Source organism: Neofelis nebulosa, chromosome 8, assembly GCF_028018385.1.
Source record: "Neofelis nebulosa isolate mNeoNeb1 chromosome 8, mNeoNeb1.pri, whole genome shotgun sequence".
NCBI classification, from domain to species: Eukaryota; Metazoa; Chordata; class Mammalia; order Carnivora; family Felidae; genus Neofelis; species Neofelis nebulosa.
Genome location: NC_080789.1, coordinates 128,635,124 through 128,653,327, shown reverse-complemented (window position 1 = coordinate 128,653,327; position 18,204 = coordinate 128,635,124). Strand labels below are relative to the sequence as shown.

Sequence of the window (18,204 nt, the reverse complement as noted above, 5' to 3'; positions counted from 1 at the left end):
AAGGCTTCCCATTCTCCAACGATAGGAACTCCTGAAGGATGGGGAATGCATTCCTGGAAAATTTATCTCTTAAGGGTCCGATTTTAGCAGAAGTGATTTCCCCATAAGGGAGTGACTTTTCAAGCAGGAGTCATTTACTTGTTACTTTACTCTCGTTGTATATTGGGGCTGGTGAAACTCAGGAACCTTCTGTGTGGTGAGATGGATCCTGAGGTGGCAGGAAAGTGAGGCGATGGCCATAGGGAAACAGTGTGATGCGGTCAGGGACCCAACTTTGGCATGTCTGAGCCCCACACTCCTACAGTTGTAAAACATTCTCCCTCAGGAGTGAATCGTGTTCTAATAAAAACGACTTTTCCAAAGCATGCCACATGAACATTGTGCTGTGAGGGAGCTTGTTTTCAGCCCTGAGTTTATTTTGTGAGTGTTCTGGAACTTATGATTTTTATCTGAGGCTCCATGCTGGGTACATCTGATAGCTGAATAAATATTTTTAAAGTTCCAATAAATCTCACACAATATCCTATTAAAACTCTTCATTTTAAACCAACTGAATATAGGACCTTAATTTTCTGTCTCCCCAGGTTCCCCAAACACATGTTTTCCTTTCTAGTCCCAGGGAAAATAATAGCATTCTTATTTCTATGGGATGAAAAAAGATATTCTTATATTGCAGATGTAGGGTGGACCACAAAAGATGAAATGAGAGTGCTCAGTGTGTTGTAACAACCTAGAAAAACCTAGCGGATAAACAGGTAGAGTCCAGACTCCTTAGTATGCCATGCATAGCCTACTTCTCCAGCCTTATTTCTTAATCAAGAGCCCTTCATGTCCTGCTTTGCACAGGATGCACAGAACCTCCGTCCACTCCTGATGTGCACCAGGCTGATTCCCGAGCCCGTTTGATATCCCACATGATGGCTCCACTCCCCCATCAGTACCCATCAAGCTGTATAGTAACTGCCGACCAGTTGCCCAATGAGAAGATGTAAAATAATAAGGATAGGGTTACATATAACATCGAAGGAAATATCAGGAAACAGGGAGAGGAAGAAGATCCAAGGAGGAAAAGTAAGATGGGGGAAATTGGATGTAAGAGACAATCCAGGAAAGTATGGATCTAGGGAAGCCCAAGGAAAAGGAAGCTGCAAAAATAAAGAGTGACTGAGGATGTCCAATCCTGCAGCCAGGTAAAGAATTAGGACTAAAAGGAGTCATTAAGTTTGTCACATAAGAAATTATGGACACATCATCTAGCAGTTGCCCTCTGGGTATTCATCCGAAGAAAGGGAAAACACGAGCTTGAAAAGATCTATGCACCTCCGTGGTCACTGAAGCACTACTTATAGTAGCCAAGATATGGAAGCAACCTAAGTGTCCATTGGCAGATGAATGAGTAAAGATGTGGGGCACACACACACACACACACACGCACACACACACACACAAATATTATCCAAACATAAAAAAAAGAAGAAAATCCTGCCATTTGCGAAAACATGGATGACCTCATGAGCATTATGTTAAGTGAACTAAGACAAAGAAAGATAAATACCATGTGGAGTCTAAAAAAAAAAAAAAGACCACCCCAAATCCCCCAAAACCCAAACTAAACCTCTAACTCATAGATATAGAGAACAGGTTGGTGATTGCACAGTTGGGGGACTGGGGAAGGGGGTGAAATGGGTGAAAGTGGTCAAAAAGTACAAACTTGCAGTTATAAAATAAACAAGTCCTAGGGGTGGAATGTAGACATAGTGACTACAATTAATAGCATTGCGCTGTGTATTATTCCTGTAGCGGTCACAGTAGCAGTAAAATAATAGCCCATAGAGAAGAAACCTATTCAGCTTCCTGTGTGGTTGCATCATATGCAGCTTGTGCACAGATAAAGAACACGTTTGTGGTGGCCCCTGGTGCGTCATCACTTACAAATACTTAGGAGTGGTCTCTCAGCAAAACACAGGACTTACTCTGAGCCAGAGAATGAACGAGACCCACAGCAGGGGCTGTTATAACAGGCTTCTTTCTTTTAGCGATACTGTTTTACAGATAGAGGAATGTCCCTCCTAAACACCACACTGAGAAAGTCTTCCAGTGGCTTCCAAACCAGTGTTCTGAAGTGGCATTCCAGAAATTGTTTCAAGATACAAAACAAAAACACAAAACACAAAACGAACCAAAAACAAAACAAAACAAATAAAACAAAAAACAAGGGAGAAGTTATCCAAGAAATGTAAACAACAGGTACAGCCTATTTTCTAGATGAACTTTTGGAGCCTCTTTCACAATCGATTGTGAAGCCACAGGTCATGTGTTTCCTTAATCTGAAATCCTTAGTGGTGAGGGCCTCTTAGCACCCCTGTTAGGCAGACGTTCGGTGCAGAATACAATTTGCTAAGTGCTCCGAGCAGCTGGTGGCAAACACTCAAGTATCTTCTTCAGAACAAATGTGAAAATTGCTCCTTTCCGTAATAAGGAAACGATTGTTAGTAAATACGGTTCTTTCCCCCCAGCTGCTACTCAGATTTTGACTCCAACAGGAGTTTTCTATTTTCATGACTCTTCACCAAGCTCTTCACTCTGGGCTACGTTTAAATTTATGAATTAAAGGGATACTGGATAGCTGGATTGAGCAAGACAGCTGGAAATGCAGCTTTTGAAGAACACAGTTGGGCGAGATAAGATTAAGGGCTCTTTGAACCCAAACAAACACAACGCATGCTCTCGTCTTCTTGTTTGTGATTTGTCTTTGCATCTCAGGTAGTCCTAGTTCACAAAAGATGGTGGGCTTTCTTTCATATAACTCTTCGTCTACAATTAAGTCGAAGTAGGGACAGACCATGGAGGTCCGTCTACCATGTAATTTCCTTAAGACATAAATGTTAAGGATTTGTCAGGAGAGGAAAAAAAAATCCACTTTTTTTTTTTTTTATACATTCTGAAAAGTTCATGTGAAGAATGACTAAAAGAATCAATTCACTCCATTGGCGATTTTGAAGCTTTTCTTAGTTGTGGGACATGTTTTTACATTTTAAAATTTACAGGAGGACCTGAAGACCATCTTAAAGAGAAGATAAGGCAGGGGCACCTGGGTGGCTTGGTTGCTTGAGCATCTGACCTCGGCTCACGTCTTGATCTTGCAGTTCCTGAGTTCCAGCCCCGCGTCAGGCTCACTGCTGTCAGCCTGTTAGTGCAGAGCCCATTTTGGATCCTCTGTCCCCCTCTCTCTGTCCCTCCCCCACTTGTGCTTTCTCAAAAGTAAGTAAGCATTTGAAAAAGAGAGAAGATAAGGCAAAGAGAAATTGACCCTGGAGAGTGTATTCCCTTTGGTGGCTGAAAATCGGACCTATAGGCACTGTTAAAAATAAAAGGTGGGGCACCTGGGTGGCTCAGTTGGTTAAGTGTCCAACTTTGGCTCAGGTCATGATCTCATATTTGTGAGTTTGAACCTCACATCAGGCTCTGTGCTGACAGCTCAGAGCCTACTTCTGATCCTCTGTCTCCCTTTCTCCTCTGCCCCTGCCCTGCTCAATCTCTCTCTCTCAAAAAAAATAAACATTAAAAAAATTTTTTAAAGTGAATGAAATAATTCTATCAAGGGGAACATGAGAGAGAGAGGAGAGAACACAAGTGGGTTGGGAGCTGTAACCAGTGTTCCTGCATTCTGAATTAATAAGAAGCAGTAAGTAAATGGAGGCAGTAATGAAGGAAAAAATTCTCCTAAGTGTAAGACACAACTGCAGATTTGCCAAGCCAAGCCACAGTCTGTGTGCTCACCGATTAAAAAAAAAAAAAATAGAAAAACCAACAACTAGTTGTAGAGCTCTAATCCTTGGCAAACGGCCTCTGTGTTTCTGTGTCCACGTTTGTACTATCTGGTTGTAATTCGGGCTTCCTGTGAGAATGATCTGGTTCCAGACAGTTGTAACCTTCTGCCTTCCAGGCTCCAAGGTCTGTTCTTTGGGCAACAGTGGCTTTCTCTCTTGTTGCCGTCACCCAAGCCCAGCCTCTGTCCGATCGTTTGTGCCTCCGGCTTCTTTCTTGAGCTGGGGCCCAGAACGTGGTGCCCTGATCTCCGTGCAGGTTGAATTCCGGCACCTTGCTTGTCCCCCGCCTCCCTGGGGTACAGTCTGACATTGCGCAGCCCTTTTGTCCGGTTCTCATACTTGGTTGTTGGTGACGAAATCTTGCCAACTTCAAAAAACGTCCTTTACTCTTTATGCAACTTTGGTTCCTAAATAACGTTTGCTTTTTCAGCTACATCTTATCGAGAGATCATAGCTTGTCTGGAGGACTCCCCAAACCCCAGGATAAAGTTCACCAAAGTAAGATAACGGATAGTTTGAAATCATTCTTTGACTGCCTTTCGAATGGTTGAGAAATGCTGTAGCCACCTGTAAAAATTTATTTCGAGAAGGATCTGGAATGAATTAGATGTAATGGATTGGTTGGGAATGCTGCAGACAGTTGAATGTTTCATAATGTTTTAGATGGTACAACGTGAAGAGATTGCCGCGTTAAAATCCTGTCTCTGGGGGCGCCTGGGTGGCTCAGTCGGTTAAGCGTCCGACTTCAGCTCGGGTCACGATCTCACGGTCCATGAGCTCGAGCCCCGCATCGGGCTCTGTGCTGACTGCTCGGAGCCTGGAGCCTGTTTTGGATTCTGTCTCCCTCTCTCTCTGCTCCTCCCCTGCTCGTGCTCTCTCTCTCAAAAATAAATAAATAAACATTAAAACAAAATTAAAAAAAAAAATCCTATCTCTGAACCCTGGAGGCAGAACCTTCATGGCCATCTTCTTATGCCCCTAAGCTCTTAGAAGACAGAGAGATGAACTTGATGAAGTGAAACCATCATGGGAAGAACAGAAAACAAAACACAGCAACCATTTCACTGGGTGGCAGAAGTGAAAGCAGGAGTGAATGTCCAGGTGCTGCCCCACCCTCTGGTCCCCCTGTGCTGGGTTGTGTGGCTCATTCACTTTTCCTGAACCCCATCACCTGCACACGCTCCCATTTACCTTCACACTTGGGTGTTTGAACAGCATCAACAAAGCAGGCTAAGCGAATCCCCACAAAGCCTGATATGAGGCAAGTATTTAAAAAACAACTCACAAACTTCTAGAGGCATTTGAGTGTGTCCTTGCCTGCACCCTACACCCCCCAAATTTAGTCACTGATGCTCTGTATTTGGGCAATGGGTGCAGGTGAGAACTTATGCCCCTCCCATGATCATGGTGGTGACTTTCAAAGGCAGACTGCTCTTCAAACTTTGGGGACATTTGGGCCACTTGGTGGGATAATTAAACTGTACCGGTCACTGTTTTGAAGACTGAATTCTGTTCAGACCTTATCAGACTTTGAGGTTTATGTGAGGAGACTCACATTTGGAATGCATGTTCAATTTACAGATGGGTTATATTTCAGACGATTTTAGACTAGGTGTTTGGCACTCAGAATGCATTTCTCTTTAGAAGCAATCTTTTAAATGGTGGTTCAGTTTTCAGGCCAGCCCACAAAAAAAAACCCTTATTTTATCTACAATATGGCTTTGATGAGTAAAACTATGTATTTTCAATAAAAAACAAAGCCAGGAGGTTGCTATAGGAGTAAGTTTTTTTTAAAAAGCAGAAAGAAGCCATATTGTGTTAAATACATTAGTTTTATTAAATGCTATTAGATTTAATTAGGCAGAAAGGAGAAATTATTTTGAAATGTTGTAGAGCGTCTGCAGGGGATATCTGGGGAATTGCAAAGGTTTTAGAGTTGGTGCTGGTAGGTACTTGGAGCGGATGGCCTAGAAAATGCTTCTAAGGAAATCTGGACAGTTTCTTTATCATCAGCACATTTCCTGAGACATTTGTGGGAGCTGCAAAGAGGCGATGAAGAAGGGAGCTACTTTCAGTAGTGAAGCTGGAAAAATGAGAATATATACAGAAGGGGAAAGTGGACAAAAAGGCGTTTGTGACCCCGAGAGAAAGGGATTTTGCTGCGGGGAAATCAGTTGAATGGTTGGAGAGGCAAACATGGTGGGGAACTTGAAAATCGTCCAGAGGACACTTGAGACTGTGGCTGGCCTGGGATATTGTGGTGGCTTATCCAGTGGGGACTACAGTATCCTCAGGAAGAACTTAGAGAAAATGAACTGCTCGTAGATGCAGATGTTTTAGGAGGCACTCACTAATTATTGCTGTATTTATAAAGAAATTGTAGGAGCACCTGGGTGGCTCAGTCAGTTAAGCATCCTAGTCTTTTTTTTTTTTTAATGTCTGTTTATTTTTGAGAGATAGAGACAGAACACGAGTGGGGGAGGGGCAGAGAGGGAGGGAGAGACAGAATCTGAAGCAGGCTCCAGGCTCTGAGCTGTCAGCCCAGAGCCCCATGCAGGGCTCGAACTCTCGAGCTGTGAGATCATGATCTGAGCCAAAGTCGGATGCTCAACCGACTGAGCTACCCAGGTGCCCCAAGCATCCTATTCTTGATTTTAGCTCAGGCCATGATCTCACGGTTCCTGAGATTGAGCCCCAAGTTGGGCACAGCACTGAGCATGGAGCCTGCCTGGCATTCTCTCTCTCCCTCTGTCTTTGCCCTTCCCCTGCTCAAGCTCTCTCTTTCTCTCTCTCTCTCTCTCTCTCTCTGTCTGTCTCTCTCAAAATAAATAAATAAACTTAAAAAAAAAAAGAAATTATAGAACCGAATTGTAAGGAATTTTACCTTGGTGGGCAAATGAGATTGATTATTGATTACTAGGATTTAATTTTTGCCTAGATGAATGTATTTTGACTGCCTGTTCCTTTTGCTACACCCACTCTTTCTCTGCTTCCTAAAGAACTAAGTTAAAAAAAGTATATTTATTTTTAAATATCTATATTAAAAATATAGCAATTAACTTTGATGTAAGGATCTGAAATTGATACCTAAGTTAAAAAAGTTTCCCACACCTATTCTAGATCTAATAAATAATTTGTTCTTTACTAATTTCAATTCATATTTAAGACAGAGAAAAGAATGTTTAGCTCTGTATTATCTAGGAAGAAATAAATTGCCAAGTAAGTTTATAGCAACTTCACCAGGAAATTATTTAATATCTTAAGCAGAAAATAACTTTCAGGTACTCTCAGTTTTTGATAGCTGCTGATATAAAATTTACTGATAATTAATTTTTAAAATCTATTCACTGATAAAATCCCTTTTAGACTGTCCGGGTTATACATGCTACATATAAGTAAAGGTACTTGGAGTACCTGAAATTAAAAACACTTCAAGTTTTTCACTATTCTGAATTTCAAGAATTCATGAATTGTTATCATTTATTATTTTGGGGAGCTATTCCTTCACCCTGTAATCAAATCTTCTTATATTCAATTTCCACAAATTGAGAGTTTTATAAAAGCATAATTAAGTTGCATTTAAAAAATTACTAGCCTTAGGTTTTTAAAAGATGTTTATTTATTTATTTTGAGAGAGAGAGAGAGCATGCTTGAGTGGGCAAGGAGCAGAGAGAGAGACAGAGGGAGAGAGAGAGAGAATCCCAAGATCCCGAGCCCCAATCGGGGCTCGATCTCACGAAGCGTGACATCATGACCTGTGCCAACATCAAGAGTCAGACACTTACTTAACTGACTGAGCCACCCAGGCACCCCCTAGCCTTAAAGTTTTAATCAAAGTCTATACTTTAAAGAAAATCTGTGTGGCAGGGAATGCAGGTGCACGAATCTGTCAACACTGAAGGCAAACTATTGGTATTGTTCCAGTCACTGCAAATAATTGTTAAATGGCAAGAAAAAAGAATTCATAACCAACATGGGTCATATCACACAGGTTACATAAAATATACAAACATATATAAATAGTGTCATATATAAACCAAACATTACACTCGGGAGTTTAGAAACCTTCCCCATGATCATGTGCTCCAGGAATCCACGACTGAAGTAGAGAACCCAGTAACTACAGCACATGAAATGTGAAAGCTTTAATTGCTTAGATGTTACACATTATTAACATTTGAAGACGTTACTTTATAGTAAGCCACTGTCCTTGAAGACATTAAAATCATCTCAATGAAGAGCCAAGAGAGAGGAAATGGAAAAAAAAATTCAGGGAGGCAGTATTTTAAATAATTTTGTGGAATACAAGTGGCCTTATTTATTATTTCCCCTTGAAGAAGGAGACTTGTTGCCCTATAAATCCTTTAATACTGAACCCCTTTTACTCTTCCTCTCTTGGAATAGAAGGCACGTTGGGTTGAAGAAGAAAGCCTTTCATAACTGGCCACGTCTCAGCGCCACCTGTTCGAGGAGAGGCAGACCCGCGTTCCAAATGGTTGAGTTAGTATTTCATGAAGCGCCATTTCTAACAGACACACTGTCTCCCTGAGCTACTAGACAACGTTCATTCTTAACACCAAGTTCTCTTTTGAGGATAACATCGGGTTACAAACGTTTTTTTCCCCCTCCATTCAAATGTGATATTCTCCAGCGTTGATGCTAATTATGTTCTTTTCTTCCCAGAAGAAACCTAAAGCCACATTTGGATCTTAATGTGAATGAGATGAGCTCCTTGGACATTTGAGCTCCCAGCATGGATGTCAGGTGGGGGTTGCAGAGGGGCGGAGTTTCAGGCCCCCCTCAGGCCCTGCCTCTAAACAGACCTCCAGGTGATTGGTTATGCTTAAGAATTGGAAAAACACTGCTCTAGACTTCTCTATAAGCTGCACTGAAGAACGGGGTCCAGAAATTTCCAGTCTGGGGGTTCTCAGGGCACTGAGATGGCCTTTGGCAAATTATCGCATTTTGCTACTTGCTATTGGCGACATCTGGAGAAGCCCATTTTGGCAAAGATCCTTATATCTTTTGGCAGTGTACCAAAAGGACTCCAAAAATAGCATTTGGTACGAATTCTCCAAAACATGACAGGTCTACTTATGATTTTGGTTTGGTTGTGCTGCAAGTCAAACCATATGCAAAAGGTACACATTCAAATAGACTAAATAAATGACAGGTCGCCATGAACAACAGAACCAAGAGACATGTAAGTTTTCTAGGAGTGACAGTTTAAGTTAGGTCTGGCATTTTAGCCATAAAACGAAAAGAAAAGGCTGGACAGATGATCACTGAAAGAACTTACTCTTGTAATTATTTTGCCTTAAAAAATAAAAGCTACAGTTTTAATTTTTTTTTTCCTTACCCTAATAAACAAGCAGAACAGCTTAGTTGGACCAGGCTCCTACCTTTATATCTAGTGGGTTGATGTCAGGATTTGTTTGACACTGCAGAGGTCCGAGAGTTTGAATATGAAAAATGTAGAGGAGAAATTCATCCCGGGCAGAGAATGGCCAGCCCACCTCCAGGAGAGTGTCACTGATGGTACTCGGTCCAATATTGTGCAGCTACAAACAAGGAACACATCAAATGATGGTACAGCACAAAACAGAAAGATGAAACCAAACTCCACATACTTCATGCCCAGTCTAAAGAAGCACATATTTTCGGCTTTAATGCATCTGGGCGATGATAGTGGCTATACGAAAACAGAATCTTTATCAGCCAGAGATGCTCTGAAAACAGGTGCTGGTGCTCAGACAAGAACCTTCCATTTTATGAAGCTCTAAGGGCAGATTTCCTTAGCAAAGACCATGCAAAGACCAGGTCCGATGATGACGTTTACCTTAAATTTACACATTAATTTAATCACAGTGCTAGAAATGCAATTTTAATTATGCGCTTTCAAAACCTAGTTACTCTTTCTTTACATTGAAATCTGCCGTTTTCCTGACTGCCGACTTGTCAGTTGTAACCATCTGTGGTGCACTGTCTTTCACCCTCTGGAAAAATGGTTACCATCAAATGCTGAAGACCGTCCAGCCTCACCCCAGTTCACTGCAAGTGTGCATTTCAAAGCTGGGCTTCTTCTGTTTTAATCAGTGAATCTCAAAGAAAGGCCACATCTCATAAAGAGATGAGCATTTTAAACACATGAATCCTATACTCACAGGACACAAAAAACAGCTTGAGAAGTTCACTAAATGTATTTAAATTTCTTGTGGTTTTGAAAATTCACTTCAAAGTTAGCAGGAAACTTTTGCCTCTTTTTTTTTTTCACAGTTCTGATCATTATACTGATCAATGAAACAATTTATAATTGGTTTTGCTTATTAGGCGGCTCACTCAGTTCACATTATCAGAGCAACATGACATCCACTGATAACAGTATATTTTGAGAATGAGAATAGCATGGAAGAAACATGTGACCATTGCTTTGTCACCATGGATTATTACCCTAAAATCTTATGATCCGTTTCTTCTAAGATTAGAAGCAGGGCTTCCCTGAGAATCACTGAGCTTGAATATGGTGGCAGACTTTAAAGTTTCACCCTTCTTAAGCAGAAACTGGTGCACACAAGTTTAATCAATTATTTGACAGCATTTTTTTTTTTTTCTTTTCCAGCGAGGTTCTTAATCCGAGTGGCCTTGGGGACTATGTTATCCTTTTGCTAGCAAGAGAGTTTAGGGCAAAGCTTTGATCCAGCTTTGGACAGGGCTGATTCTGAACCTCAGGTTGGGCAGATGACAGAGGTTTTCGTGTTGACGCTGTGCAGGAGTTGATGCTTCTTTCCCACATATGTAAACAGCTCATCAGTTTTGAAATGGCTTCATTGTTAACCTTAGAGAATGCTATTCATGTCCCTTGTAGCTTGAGATGAAAGTCACAGTCAGGATTATTAGGTCAGTGGAATGAGTTATACAGGAAACAGACAGCATTAAATAAAAAGGGACCTCAAATAGAAGACGGCTTGGAGCATCATTTTTACCAAAATTCTATCCCTGATCCTTTGACAATGAACAGGAATAACTACTCTCCACTAATGGTATTTATTTTATTAAAAAAAAAAAAAAAAGAACAACTACTGAACTAGCCCTTTACTACATATTAGTTCCTAACTCTAAGAAATTTAAATGTTTCAGTAATTTTTGTGATGTTTATTTATTTTTGAGAGACAGAGACAGATCGTGAGCAGGCAAGGGGCAGAGAGAGAGGGAGACACAGAATCTGAAGCAGGCTCCAGGCTCTGAGGTGTCAGCACAGAGCCCGACGCGGGGCTCGAACTCACAGACTGAAAGATCATGACCTGAGCTGAAGTCAGGTCGCTTAACTGACTGAGCCACCCAGACTCCCCTAAGAAATTTATATGTTTCAGATGATGTGTCAACAAAGTTACTCCCTATTCACAATTTAACACTTGAAGTAGAAAAAGATCATCAGGGCTTTTTCGTGAGCTGCTGGTTTCCTTCTGGAAAATATTTTTCTAATTGACGACTATTTCAAATCTCAGAATAAGTTTATATATATATATATATATATATATATATATCTGTTATAAGTTATATATATGGGTTTTAATATATATATACATGTATGTATATATGTGTGTGTGTATATATATGTATATATATATATATATATATATATATTTTTTTTTTTTTTTGTACAATAGTGAATAATCCATAAAATTTTCTCTGTCTGGTACCTTCTGGTTGGTGACTTTCAGTTTAAGAGGTGGGTAGGTTTTAAATGTTTCTACATTTGAAAATGTAGGAAGAGGCAAACACAGTTTAGGAAGCTAATCATTTTGATGCTTAGGCTGTCCAAACGTTAAAAGAAGAGGAATTAAGGAACATTTAAAAGAGAACAGTAGGGGTGCCTGGGTGGCCCTGTCGGTTAAGCATCTGGCTTTGGCTCAGGTCATGATCTGGTGGTGCTTGGGTTCAAGCCCCACATCAGGCTCAGCGCCTGGAGTCTACCTCAGATTGTGTCTCCCTTTCTCTCTGCCCTCCCCTGCTCATTCTCTCTCTCTCTCTCAAAAATAAAAACGTTAAAAAAAATCTATAATAAAAAGAGAACAGTAACAAGATAAAATAGTCTCACTACATAACGGCTCTTACCACTAAAAAGCAAGCGACTCATACAGTTCCCCGCTCCAATATGATAGCAGCATATAAAGCTCAGATCTTGGATCGGTGTCTTTCAAAATGTTACTAAGAGTTTATTGGTAAAGAGTGTAAGAGAACACTCCCAACACAGCTTTAAGATAGACGAAAGCTACCTCATAAATATGTTCCACCACTGGTCCAACTCCCTCCTCTTTGTGGAGCTCCTCTTCTGGTTCCCAGTTAGGAACGGGCAGAACGATCTGCGGAGGGTGCGACACTCTGAAACATGGAGCGTTTTGTTAATTGCTGCTGATGACACAGGTGAAGAAGGCTTCACTAGTGGACGGTATACGAACAGCAACTGGACAAAGTGGCCCTCACTTTATTTGAACTATTGAACTATAGACTTATAGTCTATATAGACTTATAGACTGTTTGAACTATAGACTTAATTGTCTATAAGGAAAAAAGGTATGGAAAGTGATGTCTAGCAAAACAGCTAAAGGAACTGTAAAGGATCTAAAACATCTTCCGAAGGCTCTTAATTCCTAGTCTCTAGCTCACAGGTGGACTATTTTATAGTATCTCATCTCTTGGGCACTAGGGGGCAGAGTGGAGAGCATTCCTGAGTTGAGATGGATAATTAAACATATACACATATAAATGTATAAAGCTACCTATAGGTCCTGTGCAAGTGTATGAGTATATGTGTGTGTGTGTGTGTGTGTGTGTGTGTATACAGGATATAAATCCCTGCTTCAAGCCATACCAAGAACTGGGACTTTTTTTTTGTGGATAAAAATCTAGAATACCGTGTGGTGTGTTAAATAATGAGTTGTGAAGAAATGTAGTTTTTAATTAAATACTTCAGAGGAGAAAAGCAGCCACTTGTATAATCCTCCTTCTGAGATTTCTTGGGCTTTCCCCAAGGCTGATGGAGTTCTAGAGTTGTCTTCTAGATAAGTTAAGGGTAAGAGACAGAGAATCACATAATTTAATCATGTAAGTAGGATATTAACTTGATACATGGATATTTCTTGCCTGCCATTTACACTTAGAAAGAGAGCACTGGGTGAATACAGTACAGTACCTGGGCATTATTCTACAGTAAAAGCTGGTTACAAACCAAATTGTTATTTTTATATAAGCTTAAAAAGGTGAATTCCCAAAAGAACAATTTTTTTTTTTTTAGCAATTTTTAGGTAAAGTATGTTTAAAAGAATTCCTAGACCTTTAGTTAAAAGCAACTCGGAACAGAAAATCCCTCTTTTGGCAATCAGATGTCTTAAATGCCCTTTCAAAGGCATTAGCACTTAACACAGCCTCTAGCAACTTCAAACAGCTATCTTTATTTTCCCCTCTGAGTAATCTCTTTCTAAAGCAGAAAGCAAAATTTACTGGGCTAAATACTGACCCAAGGGCAAGTAACTTAATTTCTGTGTGTCCCTATTTCCTCATCTGGAAAATTATGATAAACTCTTCGGGTTGTATACCACAAATGATTGGAAAACAACTCAAATGCTCTTGGTCAAAGTTAATTTGGCTGCATTGTCTTCTGGGGGTGAGTGGAAGAAGTAAGTATATTTTTTCAACTGACAACCCACAGAAATTCTACTAAATTATACAACGCTTTGCTTTCATCCTTAATGGGCAACTATTTAACAAAAAGTTCAGGGCACAGCCTTGCGGGGCTGGTACCTCAATGTTGCCTACCCTTGTATTGCTTTGTTGGTATGTGATACTCCCCCTTCTGACTTGATTTGATTAATTCATGTTCAGACCAAACTCTGGGAACTTGGCGAGGAGAAGAGTACAGAACACAGAAGGTTACTTTCACTTGAGTGAAGCCCAGAGAGTTTGGGCTTGCTTTCCCATGGAGTTTTCACAACCTAACCACCCAAAACTTTACTTTGCTCTTAGCAAAGGCCACAGAGAGCTGACCCCATGCTCCACATCCATTGTGAGGCTCTAGGGAAAACTTTTTTTTGTTTTGTTTTGTTTTTGTTTTTGGCATAGAGAACAAGTATAGGACACGTATAGAACAAGTATGAAAATTTTTTTCTGAAAAATTGTGTTCTTATGGTCATCAATCCTGTAAGACTGGTCATAAATGCTCCAGTATCACAGAATCATAAATACTTAGAACTTGACAGGTGCTATGGAGGCGATGTGTTCAAAACCCCTCATTTTATACATGAAAGGAAAACGTGTTCAGAAAAGTAGAGGTTAGTTGCAGGTGAAGACTAGAGCTCAGGTTTACTCAGAACCATCCGTTTTACTTCCAATATATGGTTGACCCTTGAAAAACACAGATTTGGACTGTGAGGGTCCATTTATATGCAGATTTTTTCCATATATAAGATACAGTACTGTAAATGTTTTTTTTTCTCTTCCTTATGATTTTCTTGGTGACTTTTTTTCCCTCTAGTCTACTTTATTATTAACATACAGTATATAACGTATATACAAAATATGTGTTAATCAACTGCTTAAGTTATCGGTAAGGCTTACTGTCAACAGTAGTTCAGTTTTGGGGGAGTCAAAAGTTACATGTGCAGGGGGTTGGTGCTTCTAACTCTTGTGTTGTTAAGAGGTCAACTGTGTTAATGCACCAACAGGGGCCACTAAGCAGCAGTGATTTTAGCAAGGACAACTTAAACTTCCTGCCCCATTTCTGTAACAAAATCAAATAGAAATCTGTAAGGAAACAAATAATCTATTATAGGGCATGGCAAAATCATTCAAAAGGTATGGCTCACAAAATTCAGTTATCTACCCTCTAAGACTTTTTCTTTTCTTTAAAAAAAATTTTTTTAATGTTTATTTATTTTTGAGAGACAGAGAGAGACAAAGACAGAGCATGAGCAGGGAAGGGGCAGAGACAGACAGAGACACGGAATCCAAAGCAGGCTCCACGCTCTGAGCAGTCAGCACAGAGCCCGATGTGGGGCTTGAACCTACGAGCCATTATATCATGAGCTGAGCTGAAGTCAGACATTTAACTGACTGAGCCACCCAGGTGCCCCTAAGACTTTTTCAAATCTGGGGAAGCCATGGCAAAAACAATGACTCTCTAAAGATTCCAAATAAATAAGTGAAAGGTTATTCCTGGTTTCCAAAATTGTTATTTTTTTTTAAGAAGGAAGAAAGAGTGTAATCAACTATTAGCCTAGGATAAACAGCCCAAACAGCCCTTACTGAATAGTGCTCACATTCTAAGATGGAGGACAGACCACTGTTCCATGGAGATGCACCAGTAATATGAAGAGTGGGGCACCAATGGTAATACTAGACATTAGGAAGGGATTAGGGAAGCAAGGAATTGGGTTTTTGATAAGTTAAAGTCTATATGCTATTGGATGTTCAAATCTGATGCTGCGGTAGTATGGTAGGGACCCTATTTTCATAATCCTATTTTCAAACACTATTAGTCCTAAATAGCAGACTACTATTTATTGTGTGGAACAACAGTGGCTCTGACCGCGATGGCCAGTGTCCATACAGACCATGGTTGTTCATGATGACAGTGTCCCTTAATCAAACCCACTCGATCCTGATTATATTACAAAGGACATGATTTTATTACTCATTGTGAGCTCAGTACATGTGGTGCTGCCTCTTGTGGCCAGATTTACTTCTTACAGACTTCAATGCTAAATTAATCCTTTGTCCCAACAAATGACATGTAAATCTGCTGAAAGACAGTGTTGACACCATCTGGCTTTAAAATCAGTAGAACATGGGGCGCCTGGGTGGCTCAGTTGGTTGAGCGTCTGGCTTTGGCTCAGGTCATGATCTCACGGTTTGTGGGTTCGAGCCCTGCGTCAGGCTCTGTGCTGACAGCTCAGAGACTGGAGCCTGTTTGGGATTCTGTGTCTCCCTCTCTCTCTGCTCCTCCCCTGCTCATGCTCGGTCTCTCTCTCTCTCTCAAAAATAAATAAACATTAAAAAAAATTATAAAAAAATAAATAAAATCACTAGAACAATTCTCAGTATTTTTCCCCATTAAAAGAAATCAATCCATTTGAGTTTATTTTTAAAATTATAAAAATGAAATAAGAACTGCTAGAGATAGTGGATGATAAAATATATTGGAATAAACCAACTAGCAAAAAAAAAAAAAAAAGATTTTTCTGGAGACTGAGCGTGGAAGATTTTCAACACAGCAGCTGTTTGTTCCTTGAAGAATTAAACATTGGAACTAATATTTTTGCTGAGTATTTGGAATAAAGAGTTTTATTTTGCAAAATGGTTAAAAAGAACTTTAACACTATGTTAGAGAATAAACTGTGGTCAAATGCTGGACATTTATCTAGCGATTAAAAAACCTGCACCCAGATGAGAAATCCAATTTTAATGACCTGCTTTGAACATTGGTAAAATGAATAGAAAATATCCTTCTTTTTAAACTTAGAAACATTGGTGTCATCATAAATGATGGCAGAAATGCACTTGTAAATATTTGTCTTACAAATTGGATATATAAGAATAAATACAGTTATTTTACACACTGTGCCGCCTTGGACTGAGTTATGTCTTATGGAATAAAAATAGATCCCAATTTAAAATTTGTTTTGGAATTTAAAAAGTTTCAATTTATTTTTGGTTAGCAAAACAAAGAAAAACTAAGCTTAATGAAATAGACAACATTTCATGTATTCTAAGGTATAAATGTTAAAGATATGTCAAAATAAGATAGTACAAAAATGCTTATTCTCTGATTTTCTTTAGTGTTTTTCTCAGACAGGGGAGTTAAATAAGAAATGCACAAAAATGAAACATCTGGATTAGCTCCAATTATCTATAAATCAAACTCACTTCCTGTGAGTCAACTCATGAATTGAGGAAGAAATCACAAAGGAAATTACAAACGCTGTGACTGAAAACCCAACATATTCACATTTTGGTATGTGCTCCAGCAATTCGTAGAGGAAAATTTACAGCACTAAATTCTTAGGTAAGAAAAGAAGAGAGGTCTCCAGTCAATGATTTAATTTCTACATAGAGGAACCAGAAAAAAAGAGAAAATCGAACCCAAAGTGAGCAGAAGGAAGGAAATAATAATAACAAAAGCAAGGGCCAATGGAATAGAAAACAAACAAACAAACAAATTAAAAGAGAGGGTAAAAAAAAAGAAAGAAAAAAATATGAAACCAAAAATCTGGCTCTTTGGAAAGGTCTTTAAATTCTCGTTAGAGTGACTGGCGGCGGGGGGGATGCGGGGGAGTAAAAGATACAAATTGCCAATATGGGGAATGATGAGGTCCTACATACATTAAAGGACAAATGAGAGATTATCATGAGTCATGCATGTAACAACTTAGCTGAAACAGACAACTTCCTTGAAAGACAAACCGAATGTTTCCCCTTAGATCAAGGTAGGATCTAAAAACAAGGCAGAGATGCCTTTTTGCACCATGTCTATTTGATCCTGCCTTGATACTCCTAGACTGTGCAGTATGAGAAGAAAAAGAAATAAAAGGCATAACTACGTAGTAAACAACTTAACCTTTCCCCCAAACTGGTCTGGCCTTTGGCCTCAGCTTCTGAGAGGTAAAATCTAAGCTCTAGAAATTTTATGCCTGAGAGGAAGAAGTATCTTTGTTTTCTTGGGGGTCTTGGGTCCCACTGGATATTCTAACTATGATTTAGAGTGAGAGCTGCCCACATCAGAAAGACCAATAGTGTGATTCAGGGTGGGAGCTTGATCACATCATATCAGACAACCTGGAGACTGAGATCAATTAAGTGGTCAATGAATTGGTCATGCCTACGTAGGCAATAAAAACTGTGATTGGGGATCACAGTTGGATCCTGGGTTGGGGATACTCCATATATACTGTTATATACCCAGACGAGGAAATTAACATGTGCTGACTCCATGGAGGATAACAACAGAAGCCTTGTGTCTGGTGGTACTGTCCCCAGGCTCCAACTTATACACGTCTTCCCTTGGCTAATTTTAATTTTTATCTTTTCCCTGTAATGAACTGAGCCCATGAGTATAATAGCTTTCAGTGAGTTCTGAGAGTTCTTCTATGTGGATTATCAAGTCTGAGGGGGGTTTGGGGAACCACTCAAATCTGCAGTTGGTGTCAGACATAAGGGTAATCTCTTGGGGCACCTGTGTGGCTCAGTCGGTTAAGCGCCGACTTTTGCTCAGGTCGTGATTTCACAGTTCGTGGGTTCGAGCCCTGTGTCAGGCTCTGTGCTGACAGCTCAGAGCCTGGAGCCTGCTTTGGATTCTGGGTCTCCCTCTCTGCCCCTCCCC

At 40.0% G+C, this 18,204-nt stretch overlaps 1 protein-coding gene across 1 annotated transcript in view; it reads right to left on the bottom strand.

The window, feature by feature from the left end:
- ITGA8 (integrin subunit alpha 8) overlaps nucleotides 1-18,204 on the bottom strand; it is a 190,094-nt gene that overhangs the window by 26,209 nt on the left and 145,681 nt on the right. The window contains exons 24-25 of the mRNA XM_058681828.1: nucleotides 12,107-12,212; nucleotides 9,233-9,391 (exon numbers count right to left, since the gene is read on the bottom strand). Of these exons, the coding sequence (XP_058537811.1) occupies nucleotides 9,233-9,391; nucleotides 12,107-12,212 (265 nt within the window). The remainder of the gene's footprint in view (nucleotides 1-9,232; nucleotides 9,392-12,106; nucleotides 12,213-18,204) is intronic.